General features: G+C 46.5%; 1 protein-coding gene across 4 annotated transcripts in view; it reads left to right on the top strand.

Moving 5' to 3' along the window:
- Nucleotides 1-7281: 7281 nt before the first annotated feature.
- Nucleotides 7282-20247, top strand: part of CMTR1 (cap methyltransferase 1) — a 46072-nt gene continuing 33106 nt past the window's right edge. For 2 of the 4 annotated variants that reach the window (XR_014773659.1, XM_084753159.1), the window contains exons 1-2: nucleotides 7284-7440; nucleotides 9705-9854. Coding sequence is in view for 3 of the 4 variants with exons in the window: in XM_084753159.1 (XP_084609285.1) it covers nucleotides 9710-9854 (145 nt within the window). In the remaining variant the exon portion in view is untranslated. Of the gene's footprint in view, nucleotides 7441-9704; nucleotides 9855-20247 lie in introns of all 4 variants that reach the window. The other 2 variants (XM_084753160.1, XM_084753161.1) reach the window with 2 other exon arrangements.

Here is a 20247-nt window from a genome sequence, read left to right as displayed (position 1 = left end):
CTTTTTATGTACAATTCTGGCATTTTCTTATAAAAGAAAATTCTAGAAATATTTGGAATACTTCAGAAGTCTTTCAAGGCTGCTTCCACCTCTGTGGCTTCTAAGTTGAATCACAATCCATTTCTTTCTTACTCAAAATGACTCAGAGTTCTTAAAGATATTTATGCAACTGATGATGAATTCTTAATCTTCAGAGAAAAGAGATACAACTGGCCTACAAAGATCCCGCAGAACTATCGTATTTCTTAAGAGAGCATTATTCCAAATTTGATTAAAAAAAAACCTGCAAGCTTTAGTCCTACCTGTACAATGTTATTTTTGAATTTACCAATGAAAATGTCCCCATTTATGACAACTGAAACAAATTAAAAATGAAATGTCAGGGTTAGAGAGATGGCCCAGTAGGTAAGGACATTAGGTGTTCTTGCAGAACACTCAAGTTTGGTCTTCTGCAACCCATGCTGGGCTGCTCACAGCTACCTGTAACCCCAGCTCCAATAGGTTTGCTCTCCTGGCCTTCATGATCACCTGTACCCACATGTGCACACACCCAGGCATACACATAAAAACAAAATATTTTCTTAAATACATTGCTGGGCCCTGGTGGCGCACACTTTTAATCCCAGCACTCGAGAGACAGAGGCAGGTAGAAGTCTGAGTTCAGGGCCAGCCTGGTCTACAGAGTGAGTGCCAGGACAGCCAAGGGTACACAGAGAGACCAGAGACAGAGAGTTAAAAATCTACAAAACATGCATGTCAAAATAATCTTACAATGAAAATTTCGTATTTAAGTCAGGTAGCAGTCCTATTTTGCATTTTAAAAATATTATGTGTGTATACGTGTGTGTGTGCACACATGTACATGTGTCATGGTTCATATTTGTAGGCCAGAGGACAACTTAGAGAAATCAGGTCTGCCTTGCTAGTCTCCAAGTTCTGGGGTGGAAATCAGGGTTGCCAAGGCCTGGCCATCTCCGGGGTCCCGGCGGCGGCGGCGGCGGCGGCGGCAGCCGGCTCACTGCATTCATTCACAGACATGTTAAATTTTCCTCTCTGAGGTAGAGTTAATAAGAGTGGAGTCGATGGGCGTCAGAGTGAGTAAATAGTTGAGTGAGTTCGGACTGTGAGTGTACTCACGCCATCACCACGTCAGTCAATGTATAAAATGTCCCCAGCTCCCAGATTTCCTCACACTTCCCCTGACTCAGAGCCAACCGCTGCCCGGACATCAGCAGCCGAATCCTTTCCATTGTTGCTGAGCGCTACATAAACCACACAGGCCGATCTCTCCCGTGCGCGGCTTATTTTTACAGTCTTACGTCTCTGAAGTGACCATGGACAAAATTGGGAGCAGGCATGTGCCAGCTCGTTTGTTCACACATGTTCCTCATAAACTCCATACTTGTAAACATGGAGAAAAGAACCTGCTGGGCGTGGCCTGCTAGTATTGTGTTTCACGTCATTGTTTTCCATATTCACGAAGAACGTCAGTCTGCAGTTTCTTCTGTTTTTCTAAATCTGGTTTTAGTAGCAGGGTAATGCTGGCTTTGTGGAATATTCCGGAGAGTGAGACTGTATAGAGTTGGTGGTACTTCTTCTTCGTAGGTGTGTTGTGGTAACCAGTGAAACCATCTGTGATGCTTAGGTCCCGGTGTCGTTTTGGCATAACCTAAATCCCCGGACTGTCTTGTGGGTATGGCTGTGAGGGGTTGTCTAGATTGTTCATTGATGTGGGAGGACCCCGCCCACTGTGGGGGGCAGCACTCTCTACGCTGGCGGTTCTGGACTGTATAAGCATCGGGGTGAGCTGTGCACCGACAAGCGTGCAGGCTCGCATTCCTCCCTGCTCCTGACTGTGGGTGTGATATGACCAGCTGCTTTGAGTCCCTGATGCCTCAACTTCTCTGGGTTGAGGGGCTATAATCTTTGTGGGCTTAAATAAACTCTTTCTTCCCTAAGGTTCCCCCCACCACCAGGGTATTTTTTTTTTTTAATCACAGTAACAGAAATGAAACTAAAGTATCATTTGGCCTTTAAGTTTTCATTATCGGCCCTCCCCCCGCAGACAGGGTTTCTCTGTGTAGCCTTGGCTGTCCTAGATGGCCTTTAAGTTTTTAAAGGGTACTTAAAAAAGAAGCAAATGTGAGTGCAATTTTTGTTTTTTTGTTTTTTGTTTTTTAGTAGATGCAGGACTAGTCAGTGTCTCTATTTTATCTTGGGTAAATTCAAGTAATTTGTGATTACTAAGGAGTTTTGGGCCATATCAGTTGGTGTATAGCAATTCTCAGAATGCCTTTATTAAAGTCTTGACATTTTCAGGGTCTGTATAGATGTCCCCTATTTCATTCTGATATTGGTAATTTGTAACCTTTTGTTGTTGTTTGTTAACAACATGGTACATTTACTGATCTTTTCAAAGAGCCAGCTTTTGTGGTTAAGCAGGGTCTCAGGTGGCCTAGGGTAGCCTGAAACTTGCTGATGTGAATTTGAATTCTTGATCCTCCTTCCTCTACCTCTCAAGTATGGGGATCACAGGTGTGTGCTCAGGATGACTGAAAAAAAAAAGGTTTTCTATAAAAGTTTGGGGGATTGTAATATAGATACTTGATATAGATATTGAATATATTTATTTAAAATTTTTTATATGTGTTGGTGTTTGCCTGCATCTATGTCTCAGTAAGGGTGTCACATCTTGGAGTTATAGACAGTTGTGAGCTGCCATGTGGGTGCTGGGAATTGAACCCGGGTCCTCTGGAAGAACAATCAGTGCTCTTAACGGCTGAGACATCTCTCCAGCCCCCTTACATTGAATTTTAAAAGTCAGTATCTTCTCCCATCCAGTGGCGTGTGGAGAGCTCACCTCCCTGCTCCTTCACCTTCCTCCCACCTGACAATGGTACATTTGCTTTCAACTATTATGTATATTCTTAAGAACTTGATTGGGAGGCAGAGGCTGGAGGATCACTGTGAGTTCAAGGCCAGCCTGGTCTATAAACTGAGTCCACAACAGTGAAGGCTACACAGGGAAACCCTGTCTGGAAAAACAAAACAAAAAGTTGAAAGTATGAGGTACAATCTCCTGTATGTTTACTTATCTGAGGTGATGATGATGATGGTGATGGTGGTGGTGGTGGTGGTGGTGGTGCTGGTGCTGGTGCTGGTGGTGATTAGAGACAGGGTCTCACAAAGTAACTGTGGCTGGCACTGACCTCGATAAGTAGACCAGGCTGGCCTTGAACTCACAGAGCTTCTGCCTCTGCCTCCCAAGTGCTGGGATTAAAGGTGTGCGCCACTCCTCTCTTTTTAGGCAGTTTCATTCTGTAGCCCAGCTTGGCCTGGAACTCAATATATAGTGCTGTGCTGCCTAAGACTTGAACCAACAGTCCAAGGCTACATAGCAAGACCCTGCATTAAAAAGATTTTTTTCCCCGCTGGGCGTGGCAGCAAATGCCTTTAATCCCAGCACCTGGGAGGCAGAGACAGGCTACACAGAGAAACCCTGTCTCAAAAAACAAACAACAAACAACAGCAACAAAAGAAATATAATGAAATCTGCTGTAGTAACCAAGGGACTGAATCTCAGCCAATCAAAGCAGCCAAATCCTCAGCCTACTGGAGGCTTCCAAACAAGCTGATGTAAAGCAACTTGCATGTGCCAATTGACTAATTTTGTGTGACTAATTCAGCATTCCCTGCTGTTGGTGGAGGCTTCCAGCCTGGAATTCTGTCTCACTGTAGAACCTCCCTCCCTCCCTGGAACTCACTCTGTCGACCAAGCTGACCTCACATTTACAGAGATGCGCCTGCCTCTGCCTCCTGAGTAGCGGAACTAAAGGCGTGCGCCACTCCCGCCACGCTAGGACCTTTCATTGTTCAAACTTTGTCACATTTAATCCATCGCAGGCATTGTCTAATCATCCCTTTTCCTTGAGAGAACCTTCATGTTTTGTGACTCTTCTGTCATCTCTCCTCTCCTACTGAGCCTGTCTTGTGAAATGTTCTCTGATACTGTTTCCTTTCCTTCCATTCCTTATTTGTTTTTGGTTTTGTTTTGATTTTTTGAGACAGGGTCTCACTGGTTGGCGTGGAACTCACTCTGTAGACCAGGCTGGCCTCGAACTCACAGAGATCCGCCTGCCTCTGCCTGTTGAGTGCTGGGATTAAAGGCGTGTGCCACCACCGCCTGGCGATACACATAATATAACGAAAGTTATATTTTATTAGGCTAAGGGTCATCACACAAGGTTTACACTCTAAATTCCTAACTGTGGTCCTAAGCCTATCTCCCCAAGGCTGCTCACCTGTGTGACATACCTTAGGTTGGTCCAGTCCCTAACAGAAATCTCTGGATCAAAGGTCAAGATCCTGGGGTAGACTCTCCAGGGCAGGGCAGATCAAAGTGGCACCTCTCCAGATGTGGAGAGCAGGGCATCACTCTTGGTCCTTGCTTATATACTGTCCAATGGGTGTTACGTGGTTCTGGGACTGTCTGGTTATCTTGAGTGAGTGTCGTGACTGGGTCCTGGTTATCAGGGGCAGCCTTCGGTGTAGTGGGGATCCTGACTAAGCTATTCTTAACATGTCTAAAAGGCACTTTCTACTATGATCATTACACTCAGACCTGAGGGTCATGGGGGGCATAAGTGGACATTAGCATCCTTGAGAGAAAGCAGGGAGAGGAACACTTAGAGACACTGTATTTAAGACAGACAGGACCAGGAGGGTGAGAAGAGAGAGTGGACAAGGCTGGGGGTCTTAGAGCCTCCCCCAGGGAACATTAGTGTTACCCTAAAAGCAGTGGAAAGGCACTGACAGGTTTTAATCTCGGATGGGTTGTGATAGGATCACACATACTAATGCAAAACAAACAAACAAACAACAACAACAACAAACCCCTACAAAACTTAGTTTTGAGGAAAATGAATTAGAAACATTTTGATTGGAGCCAGGTGTCATAATTTGGAGATTACTTTGAAAGCCTTAGTGGGAAAGGGGGGAGGGAGGGAGAGAGGGAGGAAGAGAGAGGCGTGTGTGATAGGACAGATGCTGACCGGACAAATAGACAGTGAAGCTGAACACAAATCTCACGTGTACTGTTGGCTTCAGGGAAATGAAGAAAAGGGAAGCCAGTTGGATCTCTGGTTGGATACACGGTCGAGCCTATAGCACCAGCTACTTGGGAAAATGGCTACAGAGATGGCTCAGGGTTTAAGAGCACTCACTGCTCTTCCAGAGGACCTGGGTTCAGTTCCAGCACCCACAGCTATCTGAAACTTCAGTTCCAGGGGATCTGGCACCCTCCTCTGGCCTGCACACGCATGATCTGCCTGTGGTGCACGTACATAGATGCATACAGGACACTCACACATAAAAATAAAATCCTCTTAAAAAGCAGTATTTTAGGGGTTGGAGAGATGGCTCAGCGGTTAAGAGCACTGACTGCTCTTCCAGAGGTCATGAGTTCAATTCCCAGCAACCACATGGTGGTTCACAACCATCTATAATGTGATCTGATGTGCATTGTATACATAATAAATAAATAAATCTTTTTTTAAAAAAAGCAGTATTTTAGTCGGGTGGTGGTGGCGCACGCCTTTAATTCTAGCACTCTGGAGGCAGAGGCAGCAGGTAGGTCTCTGTGAGTTTGAGGCCAGCCTGGTCTACAGAGCGAGTTCCAGGCCAGCCTGGTCTACAGAGTGAGTTCCACGCCAGCCAAGGCTACAAAATAAAAAAGCAGCATTACAGGAGAGCATGGGGTGACTGGGCTTTAAGAGACAGCCGTAGACATAGCTGAGAATGCCCAACAAGCTATATTAGTCTCAAATGGAAAAGGGGAAATCAAGATGACAGTCCACCTCTGTCCATATGGTCAAAGGCATTCCTTCTTTTTGTCTGAGGCATTGGGAATCGAACCTAGGACCTGGTGTGTACCAGGCAGTATTGACACTGAGCTATGCTATTGTTTTTTAAATTACATGTATTTAAATCACTAGGCCTGGCTAGTGATTAATCAAGACACAGACACTTGTTATATTTTAAGATAGCCTTAATTAACCTGGGGCAGGGCAGATATCAATCCTCTAAACTACCTCCCATAGTGGGGCAGGCATGGGATCCCTGCCTCAATCCCATGCCATCTGCTTCCAATAACTTTTATCAAGTTACCTCCCATCCATAATCCCAAATACTTGCTCATGTTCTTCATCTGGGCGGAACTCTCCATCCACGCCGGCCATGTGCTTCTCCTCCAGCTAATGGGGGCCGTCTTTCTTCTTCTTCCCAGAATTTCTCTCTCTCTCTCCCCCCCCCCCCCGCAGTAATTAGCATCAAAATACATCAACCATCCCCCAACACTATGCCTAGTCCACCCCTATGCAATGTGAATAATGGCCTTTGACCTCAGCCTTGTTCTTTGTGTGTGTGTATTGTTTTTTGTTTGTTTTGTTTTTGTGTTTTGTTCTTTTGAGACATAGTTTCTCTTGTGTAGCCTTTACTGGGCTCACTCTGTAGACCAGGCTGGCCTTGACTTTGTTCTTTCTTTCTTTTTTGTTTGTTTGTTTGTTTGTTTTTATTTCCCGAGACAGGATTTCATTATGATAGCCTTGGCTGTCCTGAAACTAGCTCTGTAGACCAGGCTAGCCTAGAATTCACAGAGATCTGCCTGCCTCTTTTTCCTGAGTGCTGGGATTAAAGGCTTGCAGCTACAGCACCTGCCTCCTAAGTATAGTTCATTGCTAAAAGCATCTTGGGTAAAAAGGTAACTGGTCACTTGGACCAGCCTAAAATTCCGATGGCAAATTGGTCTCTGGACCAGCCATAAATTCCTATCCAATGCGACTCAGATCTAAAGGATAGCTGCCTGACCGTTTCATCGCTCACTCTCTCTTCTTCTATAAGCAGATGTCCAGAGCCGTCTTTCTGTCTGTATGCATCACAGCTGCGGTCCTTGTCTTTAAGGCCTCTAACTGGAGGCCTGAGAGTGCTTCCAACTACTCTGCTTGGGACAGCCCAGCTGGTGGTACTAAAATAATAAAGACGTCATAAGATTTACCCAGCCATCTTGGGTTCATCATAACAGGTGAAGTAAACTGAGTTGAAGTATTGACTGCACCTCCCTAGAGCAAGGAGAGGACACTAGGTTACCTCCCCGTCACCCCAACTCCTTCCCGGGCCACCCTTCCGCGCAGGCGCCTCGGGCCTTGACCCTGGCACGACCTAGGGGTCAAGCCTAAACCCGGCGTGGGCGGGGCCGGCGGGCTCGTGACGTTATCAAGCGGCGCCGCCCGGAGGGCGGGATCCGAGCGCGACCGCGCAGCTAGGCTGCCCTGCGAGGAAACGAAAGTGAGGGAGGAGAAGGTTGCAGGGGCCACGCTCGGCCGCCACAGTGGAGGCCTGACCCCCTCGTCTCCGCTCGTCCGCAGCTCGCCCCATCCCCTTAGCGTGAGTGCCGGCGCGCGGCCGGGGAGTGGGGTGGAGTGGGATGCGAGCGGGCGGGCCCGCGGGCACACAGCATCCTTCCCCTGTGGCGGCCGCTCTGCCCGCCTTCTGGTAGCTTCTCTCCGCTCCTGGCCCCATCGCTGCTGCTGGTCGACGCGCACACAGTCTCAAACCTGACGTTTCCAAACCAGAAGCTCGGTCGGGGAGGTGGTGTTCCCTTCTCTCCCCTCTGCATTCGGGCCCCCCAGGCCCGGGCTCGAAGGCTGCCGACGGCTTTTGAACCCAGCAGCAGGTAGAAGCAGGCTCCCGTTCTGTGCGCTTGCAAGTGCCTGGTCGCAGCGCGTCTGCCATTGTAGGCCACCAGATAGCTCCGTGGCCTTCCCCGTTGCTGAGAAAATGAGAGAATTGCATTGGACTCCCTGCAGGGCCCCAGTCGAAGGCGCTGTGGTGCCGGGGACTTTCGTATCTGCCGCCTTGCCTTCCACCGAGCAGTTTCCTTTTCTCGCATCTGCCCCACTCGCAGTCCGCACTGAGTTCCCCTTGCTCCCAGTCTGTCCCTCACCCTCCGGGACGGCTTAAGAATTAAAGGAACCCCCTTTTGCGTCCTGTGGCCGCAGGAAAGCTCACACGCCCTCCTCCCGTCCCCCTCCCGCCCCTCCTTTTCAGGAGATCTAATGTCAAGTGAAATGTCGCTGCCTGAGGTCTTGCGTTTTGTTTGCTCAGTATCCTGGGCTTTTTTTGCTTTCCAGGATTGGGGGGGGGGGGCGCGGAGAGATCACAAATCCCCTTCAAATTCCATTACATTTTTGCTTTGGCTGCTGCTGCTCATTCTTTGCCTGCCAACAAATGTTTTTAAATAAGTTGAACTGGCTCAAATTTTAATATCACAATACTGAGTAGTCAGTTCACAGTGAAAGCATGATCTTAAAACCGCTAATGCCAATGGCTTATGCCCTAAAAGTCCATGCTCGTAGCCCTGTGTCCCCATTTCCCCTCAACTGTCAGTGTGCCTCTAACTTTAAGTCTTTTCTCTTTTCCGAATTCTCCGTATCATTACACTACTTTTCTTGAAGATCTTGTAATTACTTCATCCCGTTATTTTTTAAAGAATATTTTGAGTATTTTAAGTTTTGTGTACATGCATGTCAGTGCCTGCATAGGCCAGAGACACCTGTTTCCCTGGAGCTAGAGTTAGGGGCAGTTGTAAGTTGTCCAATGTGGCTGCTGGGAATTGAGTTCAGGACGTGTCTCCAGCTCCCTGTCCTTCTAATATGCGTGCTCATAACCATTGTTATTTTTCCCTTGCAGAGCTGGGCTGGAGCCCAGGGCCTTACACGGGCAAGGCAAGGCTCCTTTGGTGAGCTACACCCTCAGGCCTCAGGCCCTTGGTGTTTGGCTGCAGATTGTCTCAGATTCCCAAGTGCTGACACAGAAGGAAATGCCAACCACACCCAGCCCTCCATTCCTTATTGTGGAGTTGTAGTCCTTTTTTTGTTTGTTTGTTTGTTTTTGTTTTTGTTTTTTGAGAAAGGGTTCTCTGTGTAGCCTTGGCTGTCCTGGATTTACTTTAGTAGACCACGCTGGCCTCGAACTCACAGAGATCCGCCCACCTCTGCCTCCCTGACTGCTGGCAACCACTTCACTTGGCTTGTATTCCTAGTCTTAAATTTAATGTCCAAAAATTTAAAAAGGAAAAAAAAAGTCTTTGTATGTCAGTGCTACGTCTGTCTGTTGTCTCAAGGTCTTCTTTTATCTCCCCAGTTGTAACCTAGCTATTACCTCCATGCCTTACCCTACTTGTTTCATGTTTCAGAGCATGAAGTAAACCAAATCCCAGCATTTTTGTCATATATTATATACTATCTTAATTGCTCTGGAAAAAAATCAATCTGGACATGCTGGTGGCTGGTACCCAGCAGGCTCTTCATCTGTTCTAGTGTGCACTGTCATGGAGAGCCAGTGTTACCGAAAGCGTAGAAGAGTAAGAACCCGAAGGCCTGTTTCCTCCCGTGTCTTCTTGCGTTAATCTAGCTTTTTGGTATCTGACACCAGTGGTCCTTGGGGTGTCTTAGTCTGAGGTTATCTTGTTTCCTAGTTAAACTAATCATTGCTACTAAACAGCGGAGCTTGGCTGCCTCCTTCCTGCCCTTGCTTGGAGGCGGCGGCGGCTCACGCTGGCACTAGGAGGTGACCGCCCAGCCGGTGCTCGTTGTCTTTGGGATCCTTGCTTCATTCCCAGTCGTTCTAACCTAGACGCTGACTGACAGGATTTATGGTTGCAGTAACAATGAAGAGGAGAACTGACCCAGAATGTACTGCCCCCCTCAAGAAACAGAAGCGAATTGGGGAGCTGGCCCGGCATTTGAGCTCCACGTCTGATGATGAACCTGTCTCCTCTGTCAGTCATGCAGCAAAAGGTATACTGGCCTATGTGATGTCAGGCCACTGGCCATCTGGCCGTTTGAATGCTGAGTACTTGGATTGAGCAGAATATAGTTCCCTGCCCCTGGGGCAAAGTTAGCAAATTCAACAGAAAGATGGTAGTTACATAGACTCTTCCATTCTGCCACTGTTGTGGTAATGGCACACACCTTTAGTCCTACCACTGGTGAGGGAGAGGCAGTGGATCTCTGTGAGTTTGAGGACAGCCTGGTTCATAAAGCAAGTATGGAACAGCCAGAGCTACACAGAGAAAAAAAGACAAAACAACAAACAAATAAACAAAAGTACTGTGTTTATAGTAACTCTGACAAGCCAACTTTGCTCATTTTTTTCCCTTTTTTTTGTTTTTGTTTTTCAAGACAGGGTTTCTCTGTGTAGTCTTGGCTGACCTGGACTAGCATTGTAGACCAGGCTGGCCTCGAACTCACAGGGATCCATGTGCCTCTGCCTTCCGAGTGCTGGGACTAAAGGCGTGTGTCACCACCGCCCAGCCTCCTTTCTTTTTGAGATGGTTTCTCTATGTAGCCCTGGCTGTTCTGGACTTGATTTGTAGACCAGGCTGGCCTCTGCCTCCCAAGTTCTGGGACCAAAGGTATATGCCACCATGCCCCTCTTTACTTATTTATTTATTTTGAGATGGGTGTCTATGTAACTTTGGCTGTCCTAGAACTTGCTATGTAAACAAGACTGACCTTGAATTCAGAGATCCACTTGCCTTGGTCTCCCAAGTACTGAGATTAAACATGTACACCACTATACTCAGCTTCCATTTATTTATTTATTTATTTATTTATTTATTTATTTATTTGAGACAGGGTTTCTCTGTGTAGCCTTAGCTGTCCTGGCCTTGCATTGTAGACCAGGCTGGCCTTGAACTCACAGAGATCCACCTGCCTCTGCCTCCTGAGTACTGGGATTAAAGGTGTGCACCACCACCTCCCAGCTCCATTCACTTCTAAGAGCTGCTCTAGCCAACTCTTGCATGCTACACTGCGTACAGTAGAACTCTATTCTCTTACACTTCTGGAGACTAGCAGTCTCAAACAGGTTGTTATCAGGGCTGCATGGTCCCTAGGAAGGCTCTTGGGAAGGTCCCCCCACCCCCCTTACTTGCATATTGTCCAGTGGCTCACTGAGTCCTTGTTACCATAAGGCTCTAGTGGCAGTGTGCCTCTAGTTTTGCCTCTGCCTTCCTGTGTCTCCGTGTGCATTTCCCTATTGAGGATGTCAGTCTTGGTTTAGGACTTATGCCACTTTAGAGTTAACTTATTTTAACCTGATTATATCTGCAAAGACTGTATTTAAAAATAATATTCCTGTTTAGAAGTGACAGGAATTTTTGAGGAGGAGACTATATTCAACACAGTACACTAGCAGGCTGGCATTTTGCATGCCCTGTGAGATAGATCCGTGGTAAAGTGGATGTGATGCTTCTGTTGTGGGTGTTAGGAAGTGTAGTCTATTTTCATGGGAGGACAGTTACTCATTAGCTCTTCCGGTGAAGCTTGGCCAGAAAAAAAGCCAGACAGGAAGCTTTGGTGCAGGTGTGGTCTGGGCTGGACAGAGACTCATGACCTTGCATGTGGAGGTATGGTATCTTCAGAGTCTCACTGATACTGCGCACGGTCACAAATGCCTGGTTCCTGGCTATCTGGGAGGCTGACACCAGAGAGACCACTTATGCTGATGAAATTGAGACCAGCCCAGCAATGCCATGGGACCTGTTGAAAAAAATATTATAAGAAAGTCTGAGTGGATTTCAGGGTAGAAAAAAAGTCTGCCTATGACCTGGGTCACTAAATGGAAAGAAAATAAAGCTGTGCTTAGGTCCCCTTGGGAATGGCGGGGGCTATGGGGGACAGGGGCGAGCGTGTCTGGGGAGTAAGTATCTAGCGCTAACTGGGTCATTGGACATTCTCTATCAGGTAATAGCTTTGACAAAAGTGAGAGGACAGCTCCTGGGTAAGGATGGTGAATACATAAAGTTGAAGCTCCTTTAAGGGAACTAGTCTGATTGACATTTTAAACTTTTTTGTTTGTTTTGATTTTTTTTCCCAAGACAGGGTTTCTCTGTGTAGCCTTGGTTGTCCTGGATTCGCATTTTAGACCAGGCTGGCCTTGAACTCACAGGGATCCACCTGCCTCTGCCTCCAGAGTGCTGGGATTAAAGGCGTAAACCACCACCGCCTGGCTTGTTTTGATTTTTTGAGACAGGGTCTCTCTGTGTAGCCCTGGCTACCTGGAACACTGTAGACCAGGCTGGTATCAAACTCAGAGATCCTCCTGTCTCTGCCTCCCTGAGTGCTAGGATCACAGGCATGTGTCACCTTGCCCGGCTCCAGCTGACATTTTAAACTTTAAAATGTGACTGTGAAGCCTGGCCTAATCCCTTAATTTTGCAAAATAGCTTTCACCTTTTCTGGCAGTAGGATTGACTGTTGCTTTTGTGTGTGGAGGTTTGGAGCTCTCAGTTTCTCATATGTCTGACGACAGACCAGAAAACAAGGCAGGAGGCAAAGGCAAACCAACATAAGCCACACGTTTCCAGGCTAATTACTACAGGAAGAGGGCAGCCTCACAGTGACAGAGAAGCAGGGATCAGCCTGACTACTCAGTGGTTCCTGCCCCCTCTTCATGACTGGCGTTGGTCAGATGCTTAGTACATAAGTACTGGGTAGGATTCAAGAAAAAGTCATCGTGTCATCTGCCTAAGACTCCTTAAATGCTGATGTCTTTCCTTTGCCCATCTCTCCTCCGTCTTGCCAGCTGTGTTCTGTATCAGGCCCTCTCAGGCATGTCCTGGACAGTGCACTCTGACAAGTTTGCTGTCCTTCAGAAACTTGTCTCCTGAGTTGCACATGGCAGCTTTCCTCTTGGGTGTTTCCATTTGCTCCAGCTGCCTATGCCTGCACACACTGTCCAGCTAGATGACTGAGACATGCATGCCCTTTGGGGACAACCAGAAGATAGGAAAATAGTAGTCACTTCCTGTCTGGACCTTGTGTTCGCTTCCTTTGTTGGATGGTGAGATGATTCATTAGCAGAACTCTGTAATCAGTTTGTTTGTTTAACATTACTCACAAAGTAAGTAAGCAGTCAGCTCAGGAGCTTGACAGTTAGCCAGGGGAAAGAAGAAAGGGTGTCATCATGGCGCCTTGGCATCACCCGCTTGCAGGAGTTCTACGTTCTTAGGACCGTGGAGTCAAGTAACCTTTTTGAAGTGAAGAGAGGTAGATGAGGGCGTTTCGTTCTTTTTATTTCTCTGAGGAAAACTGGTGTAGACCCTACGACAATTGCCTCTTCTCTCAGGCTGTGCATGAAGCGTGGGCTCACGGCCCTCCTGTAGCGGCTTGGGTCAGACATTGCAAAGCTCCTTCAGCAGCACCTTACTAAAAGCACCTTCCCTGGACCAGCTTTAACTCTTCCCTGCACAGGCTTTTGCCCTGAGATACAATCGCTTTCCTGTCAGTCCAGATTCATGACTTTAATCAAAAGCTCCCTTCTGGATCTGTTTCAGTTGCTCTAATAAGTTGCTGTTTGTTTGGCATGAAGGAGAAATGGCATTTTAAAGCAAGAATGAGTGTATTCTCCGGAAATTGTTAGGTAGGATGTGATGTTTATTAAAACTAGTAATTTATTCTGTATCTGTGTGCGGCTCACCTTGGCCAGGAGTGGCTGGAGCTGCCTCTCCTTGTGTTACCACTTTAAACTGCAGCATGCCTCACCTACTGTTCTGTTGCCACGTGGACAGTTTGCCCACAGCTGGGAAGCCTGTCCTTTTAGTAAGTCAGTCTTCTTTAAAATGACTTAGTAATTACTTCTGTTAGGTAGCAATATCCTAAGCAATGTTTGGGCTCTCTGTAGATCTTGGAAGGGATGCTCCTTGGGAGGCAGGTAGGAATGTCACCCAGCCTTGGTGAGTTCTTAATGAAACTACTGATCTTAATAGACTGACCTTATCAGTCGTCATCACCACATTCTCTGCTCAGTGTTTACTAAACTCTTACAGTCTTAAGGAGCAAAACCTCTTCAGCTCTACTACAGCCATGGCAGTTCTCTATTTATCTGAAAAGAGTAGCCCAAAGGCCCAGGCGATAAAAAGAAACAGTGGTGCCTTTAACCCCAGCACCTGGGAGGCAGAGGCAGGTGGATCTATGTGAGTATGAGGCCAACCTGGTCTACAAAGAGAGTTCCAGGACAGCCAGGGATATTACACAGAGAGACCTTGTCTGGGAAAACCAACGAAACAAAACGAAACAAAAACGTCATCACAAGACACGTCAGGCTAAGCATTGGCTTTATGTACATGGATAAGAGAAAAGTGAGGCTTGTTAGCTGTTTCAGCTGCCGTCATCGTTGTCGTCGTCGTCGTCATCCTCACTCTTTAAGAGGCTGGAGAGATGGCTCAGAGGTTAAGAGCGCTTGCTGCTCTCCCAAAGGTCCTGAGTTCATTTCCCAGCAACCACATGGTGGCTCACAACCATCTATAATGAGATCTGGTGCCCTCTTCTGGCCTGCAGATGTACATGCAGGCAGAACACTACACATCATAAATAATAAATAAATCTTTAAAAAATAAATAAAAGAGTCTGCAAAGTACAGTGTCTGCAGTAGTCAGAGCCTTGGGAGGAGGAATGGAGTGGAAAGATCTTTGTGCTGGGGTCCCATGCTGGAGCTCTGCACCTAGTCTAGCACTGATTTGCCTGGTAAGTTTTCCACCCAAATTTGACTTTGCCTGTCATTTTCCCCCCAAAGATGTTATGAGAGAAAAAAGAAAGCACTACTTTGTCCCAGAGCAAAGGGTGAGGAGCCCTGCATGTCCTGCCGTTAGGAGTAAAAGGAATAAGAGCTAACCCTGTATCACTACAGACTTCCCAGAAATGCCATGGGGCACATTTCCCATCCTGCCCTTTCAGTACTGAGCAGTGAACGTTAAAGGGATGGAGGCAACTTAGAGCACTGTTGCCTTGGAGCACCGTTCCTTAGCATGTGGTGCTCTGCTGCCGAGCTCTCTCATCCATGTGGGTGATGATAGACTGCAGCCTGGGCAGTGGCTAGAATCACTTAGGAGGCCTTGCTCCTGGAGCTCCTGCCTGGTGATTTGTTTGGAAAGGAACCAATCTCTTCTCAAAGCTTGGAATGGTAATTCTTTATGGTGGTGTGGGTCCCCCCTCCCCCCCCCCCCCCATTTCTGCAGGACAGTACAAAACAGAAAAGAAATATCGCCTCACCCTTCAGTTTCCATGGTTACTTATTGTTAATGTTCTGGCTCTTTCCTCCTGAGTAACACTCTGCCATTGTGACTTGTACTACATTGGTGGATATGAGCGAGATACTTCCTTATTAAGAACTGAGCAGCCATTTTATTAGGAAAGGGCAGATTTCGTGGCTCTTAAACCAAAACTTCTCACTATGCAATTGGTATAGAAAACACAATTTTGAGTATATTTTGAATATTTTTGTCCATGCATTTACTGGCCTTTTCTTTCTTTTGAAAATTACTATATTCTTTTAAAATGCATTCATATCTTAGCAGTTAAAATCTGAAGTTCTCCAACAGTTGTTATTTCTTCATAGGAACTGTCCTGTTTGACTTAGTATGGCCTCTCATAGCCCAGGTTCTGAACCAAGAGTTGTCTGCCCTGACAAGCACTGTTTCTTTATCTTGTTTTAAAATAAGCTCTGATGACCTGTGTACAGTAGGCAGTGCTCTATCACTAGATTGTGTCAGCAGCCCTAGTTGGCTGTCATAGTAAATGATGTCAGCGTGCTAAGCTCTGGTGTCTCTTGTGCTCTCTAGGGGTTTGTTTGTTTATTTTATTTATTTATTTATTTATTTATTTATTTATTTTGGTTTTTCAAGACAGGGTCTCTCTGTAGCTTTGGCTGTCCTGGACTCGCTTTGTAGACCAGGCTGGCCTCGAACTCACAGCGATTCACCTGTCTCTGCCTTCCAAGTGGTGGTCTTAAAGGTGTGCACCCAGCCTTTTCTCTTTCTTTTTTTTTTCTTGGTTTCCAGACAGGGTTTCTCTGTGTGGCCCTGGCTGTCCTGGAACTCACTGTGTAGACCAGGCTGGCCTGGAAGAAACTCAGAGATCTGCCTGCCTCTGCCTCCTGGGTGCTGGATTACAGGCACGCCCTCCACCGCCCAGCACTCCTTTTGCTCTCGCGCTGTGTTTTTCAGTGGCCTCTACTCCAGTTCCAGCCCTTACTCCCTTCTTGAAGGACAGTAAGCTCAAGATGAAGCCAACCTTCTCCTCCTCAAGTTGATTTTGATCATAGTGTTTATCACAGCAACAGATACAGCAAACTAGAACCTGGTACCAGGTTCACAGGATGTTGCTGTAACTGACCGGATCATGCTGTTTTGGATTCTGGAAAGAGTTTGGAACTTTGGGCTGGAAAATCCATTGAGTGCTCAGAGCTTACAGAGCTGTTGTGGGAACGTGGAAGATAATGCTGAGAGCAGTGCCCGTGATGGAGGCTTGGCTTGGGAGGTTTCAGAGGGAAGTCTGAGAGTTTCTTTTTTTTCTTTTTTTTCCGAGATAGAGATTCTTTGTGGAGCCTTGGCTGACCTGAACTCACTCTGTAGACCAGGCTGGCCTCGAACTCACGAAGATCTGCCTGCGTCTGTCTCCCGAGTGTTGGGCTTAAAGGTGTGAGCCACCTGGCTTTGAGAGTTTCTTAAAGACTATGGGGAGTTGGTTATTGCCGGGCGTGGTAGTGCACACATTTAATCCCAGCACTGGGAAGGCAGAGGCAGGCATATCTCTGTGAGTTCGAGGCCAGCCTGGTCTACAAAGTGAGTCCAGAACAGCCAAGGCTACACAGAGAAACCCTGTCTTGAAAAACAAACAAAAAACAAAAAAACAAATCAACAAAAAAAAGAAAGACAAGACTGTGGGGAGTTGGTTATTTGTGTGAAATTTGAATTAAGAATGTGTAGTTGTAGTTAGATATGACTGAATAATCAGTTGCAATTAAGAAGAGGTCAGCACCACCAAAGGGAAGCTGCTTCCTCTGGGACAATTAATGCTGATTAGCTGGCGCTGAGCCTCCGCTGTGATTAGTGAGATCAGCAGCAGGGAGGTGAGACCTTGGGGAAGTTGTGCTCAAGAGGTGGCTGAGGCTGCAGTTCATTCTGGCCCTGAGAATGTGTGAACGTCTCAGACCTCTGTGGTCCTGGTGTTAGAGGCGGGAAAGGTTCATAGAGAGCAGCAGAGGCTTGGCAGAAGAAGCCATCAGAGACATGAGCACAAGGGGATGACCCCGAAGGGCAGCAGCAGCTGTGGGCTGGAGTGGTCGTGGGGTTCTGAGATGAGCTGCGTGCCCTGTGAACGGCAGAGCTGGAGAAGCAGGGCTGCCTAGGCCTATTGGAGCCACAGGATCATGGGTGGGTCTCAGACATCAAGCTGAACAAACTCCTCCTCCTCCTCCTTCCTCCTCCTCCTTCCTTCTCCTTCTCCTTCTTTTCTTCTATTTTTTGAGAGGGTTTCTCTGTGTAGCCTTGGCTGTCCTGGACTTACTATGTAGACCAGGCTGGCCTCAAACTCACAGCGATCCACCTGCCTCTGCCTCCAGATGCTGGGATTAAAGGCATGTGCTATCACCCGGCTGAGACCTTGATATTTTAAGAGACTGAACTTTTTTTTTAATGCTTTAGAAATTATTTTAAGACAGAAACTTTTAAAGTTACATTGTGTCTTATGTTGTGATACTAACATGAAAATTTTTTTCTTTTGTTCTTTTGAGACAATGTAAAAAATTCAGCTTGGGGGCTGGAGAGACGGCTCAGAGGTTTAGAGCACTGGCTGCTCTTCCAGAGGTCCTGAGTTCAATTCCCAGCAACCACATGTGCCTCACAACCATCTATAATGAGATCTGATGCCCTCTTCTGGAGTGCAGGCATACATGAGGCAGAACACTGTATAAATAATAAATTTTTTAAAGTAAGCTTTTTAAAAAGATTTATTTATTTATTATTTATACAGTATTTTGCTGGCATGGAGGCCTGCAGGCCAGATGCAAGAACCAAATCTCATTATAGAATGTTGTGAGCCACCTTGTGGTTGCTGGGAATTGAACTCAGGACCTCTGGAAGAGCAGCCAGTGCACCTGACCACTGAGCTACCTCTCCAGCCCTTCAGCTTGTTCTTACTGAGCTCTGGACTGGTTGGTTCAATTTAGCTGTTCTGGGTCAAATTCCTCCTAGCTAACTTATTCAGTTCAGTTTCTCTCCTGGCCTCTGAATTGCTCTGCTTGGCCTCAAACCAACTCCAACAATCTGCTCTAATTTTCTGGCGCCTTTCTATTCTGTGGGTGGTTCTTTCTTCACCCATGCCAGCTTATTCTCTCATTCAACCTCTCTGTAAAACTCTCACAGTAAAAACTGCCTTCCCTCTCTCTGTATTGCCCCTTATGTAGCTTTCTTTTCCTATTTTGTCAAATCTTCTCTGACTTGTCATTTTTCTGCTACTCAGTTAGATACACTTTCAGACATGGGTGCTTCTTTTTACAAAGTAACTTTACCTTCATTGTTTGGGATTAAAGGCATGTACCACCACACCTGGATCTAAGCTTTTCTTTTCCTGAAACTTGCTCTATACCAGGCTGGCCTTCAACTCAGATCTGCTTCCCTCTGTCTGCTGGATTAAAGGCGTGTTTGTATTCCAGCCAGATCACACAGACCTAGAAGGTCTTTGGGTGTGATTTCTTGCCAGAGCAGCCATGTTCTGAATTAAAATTCCTATAGGTAATTGAATAGTGATGTGTCTTTGTGTCAAATTGACAAGTGGGCAGTTGTGCTAGCTAGGTTTTTGTCAACTTGACACAAGCTAGTGTCATCTGGAAAGAAAGAACCTTCATTAAGAAAATGTCTCCACAGCTGGGCGGTGGTGGCACATGCCTTTAATCCCAGCACTTGAGAAGCAGAGGCAGGTGGAACTAGCCTCAAACTCATAGAGGCTAGCCTGGTCTACAAAGTGAGTGCAGGACAGCCAACGCTACACAGAGAAACCCTATAGGTCATTTTCTTCATTAATGGTTAGTGTAGGGGAATCCAGCCCAGTGTAGGTGGTCCTGTTCCTAGGCAGATTGTCTTGGATTGTATAAGAAAGCAGACTTGAGCAAGCCATGGAGAACAAACCAGTAAGTAGCACTCCTCTGTGTGCTTCAGTTTCTGCCTTCAGGTTCCTCCCTAGGTTCCTGACCTGACTTCCCCGAAGAACAGTAAGCTTTAAGATGAAACCAACCCTCTCCTCCCAGTTTGTTTTTTGGTCATAGTGTTTATCACAGTAGACCCCCTGAATAGAAACTGCTCTGGATAAGTAGCCTTCAGGTAAATGGGTTCATTAAGCAAATGGCAGAGTAAATGTGAGTACCCAAGTGAGTGCCCAGACTGAAGAGCATCCAGCCATCCTTTCTGGCTGCTGCTGAGGTATAGCTTGTTTGGAGTCCTTTGACAGGTTGATGGACAGTGCAGAGGATGGCTTGGCCTGCTCAGGCTCCAGTCCCTCCGGAAGCATTTTCTTCTATTGTCTGCTCTGTGTGTCTTGCTGGAGTTTCTGTCTTCATCCCTCATCTTCCTTTTCTCTTTTTTCTTTTGCCTTTCTGCATCTCTCCCCTTGCCCCTTTTTCTTTCCTCTTTTTCTCTTTCTGTAGCCAACTTCAGTGAAGACCTACACCCTTGCCTCTTAGTTTGAAGGACTGAATGCAAAGAAAACTAACTATAAGTTAAGCAATCAGAATTTCAAAATTTAGGCTGGAAAGATGTCTCAGTAGGTAAAGGTGCTTGCTGCCAAGTCTGAAGACTTGAGTCAATCTCCAGAACCTACTGAACAGTAGCAGTAGCAGAAAAAATAGCATATTTACTATACACATTACATTTGATAGTGTGCTTCCCTATATACTATTTTATTTTATTTATTTTTTGAGACAGGGTTTCTCTTAGTCCTGGCTGTTCTGGACTCCCTTTGTAGATCAGGCTGGCCTCGAACTCACAGAGCTCTACGTTTCTTTGCCACTAGAGTGCTAGGATTTAAGGTATGTGCCACCATGCCTGGCTTACTATTTCAGGTTTTTTTGTTTTTTGTTTTTTTGTTTTTCAAGACAGGGTCTCTCTGTGTAGCCTTGGCTGTCCTAGACTTGCTTTGTAGACCAGGCTGGCCTCGAACTCACATCGATTCAACTGCCTCTGCCTCCCGAGTGCTGGGATTAAAGGTGTGCGCCACCACGCCCAGCTTACTATTTCAGTTTTTAAGCAGCGTTATGAGGCAGGTTTTATTATCTTGGTTTGATGGTAGATCAAACTGAAAAGGTGAGATAAGAAAATGATTATGTTTGAGTTCCTGCTGTGTTATATGCCATTAG

The sequence above is a fragment of the Acomys minous genome, assembly GCF_964271855.1.
Source record: "Acomys minous genome assembly, chromosome: 13".
In the NCBI taxonomy this organism is placed as follows: domain Eukaryota; kingdom Metazoa; phylum Chordata; class Mammalia; order Rodentia; family Muridae; genus Acomys; species Acomys minous.
The sequence above is the reverse complement of the archived record's forward strand: the minus strand, read 5'-3'. Positions and strand labels throughout refer to the sequence as shown.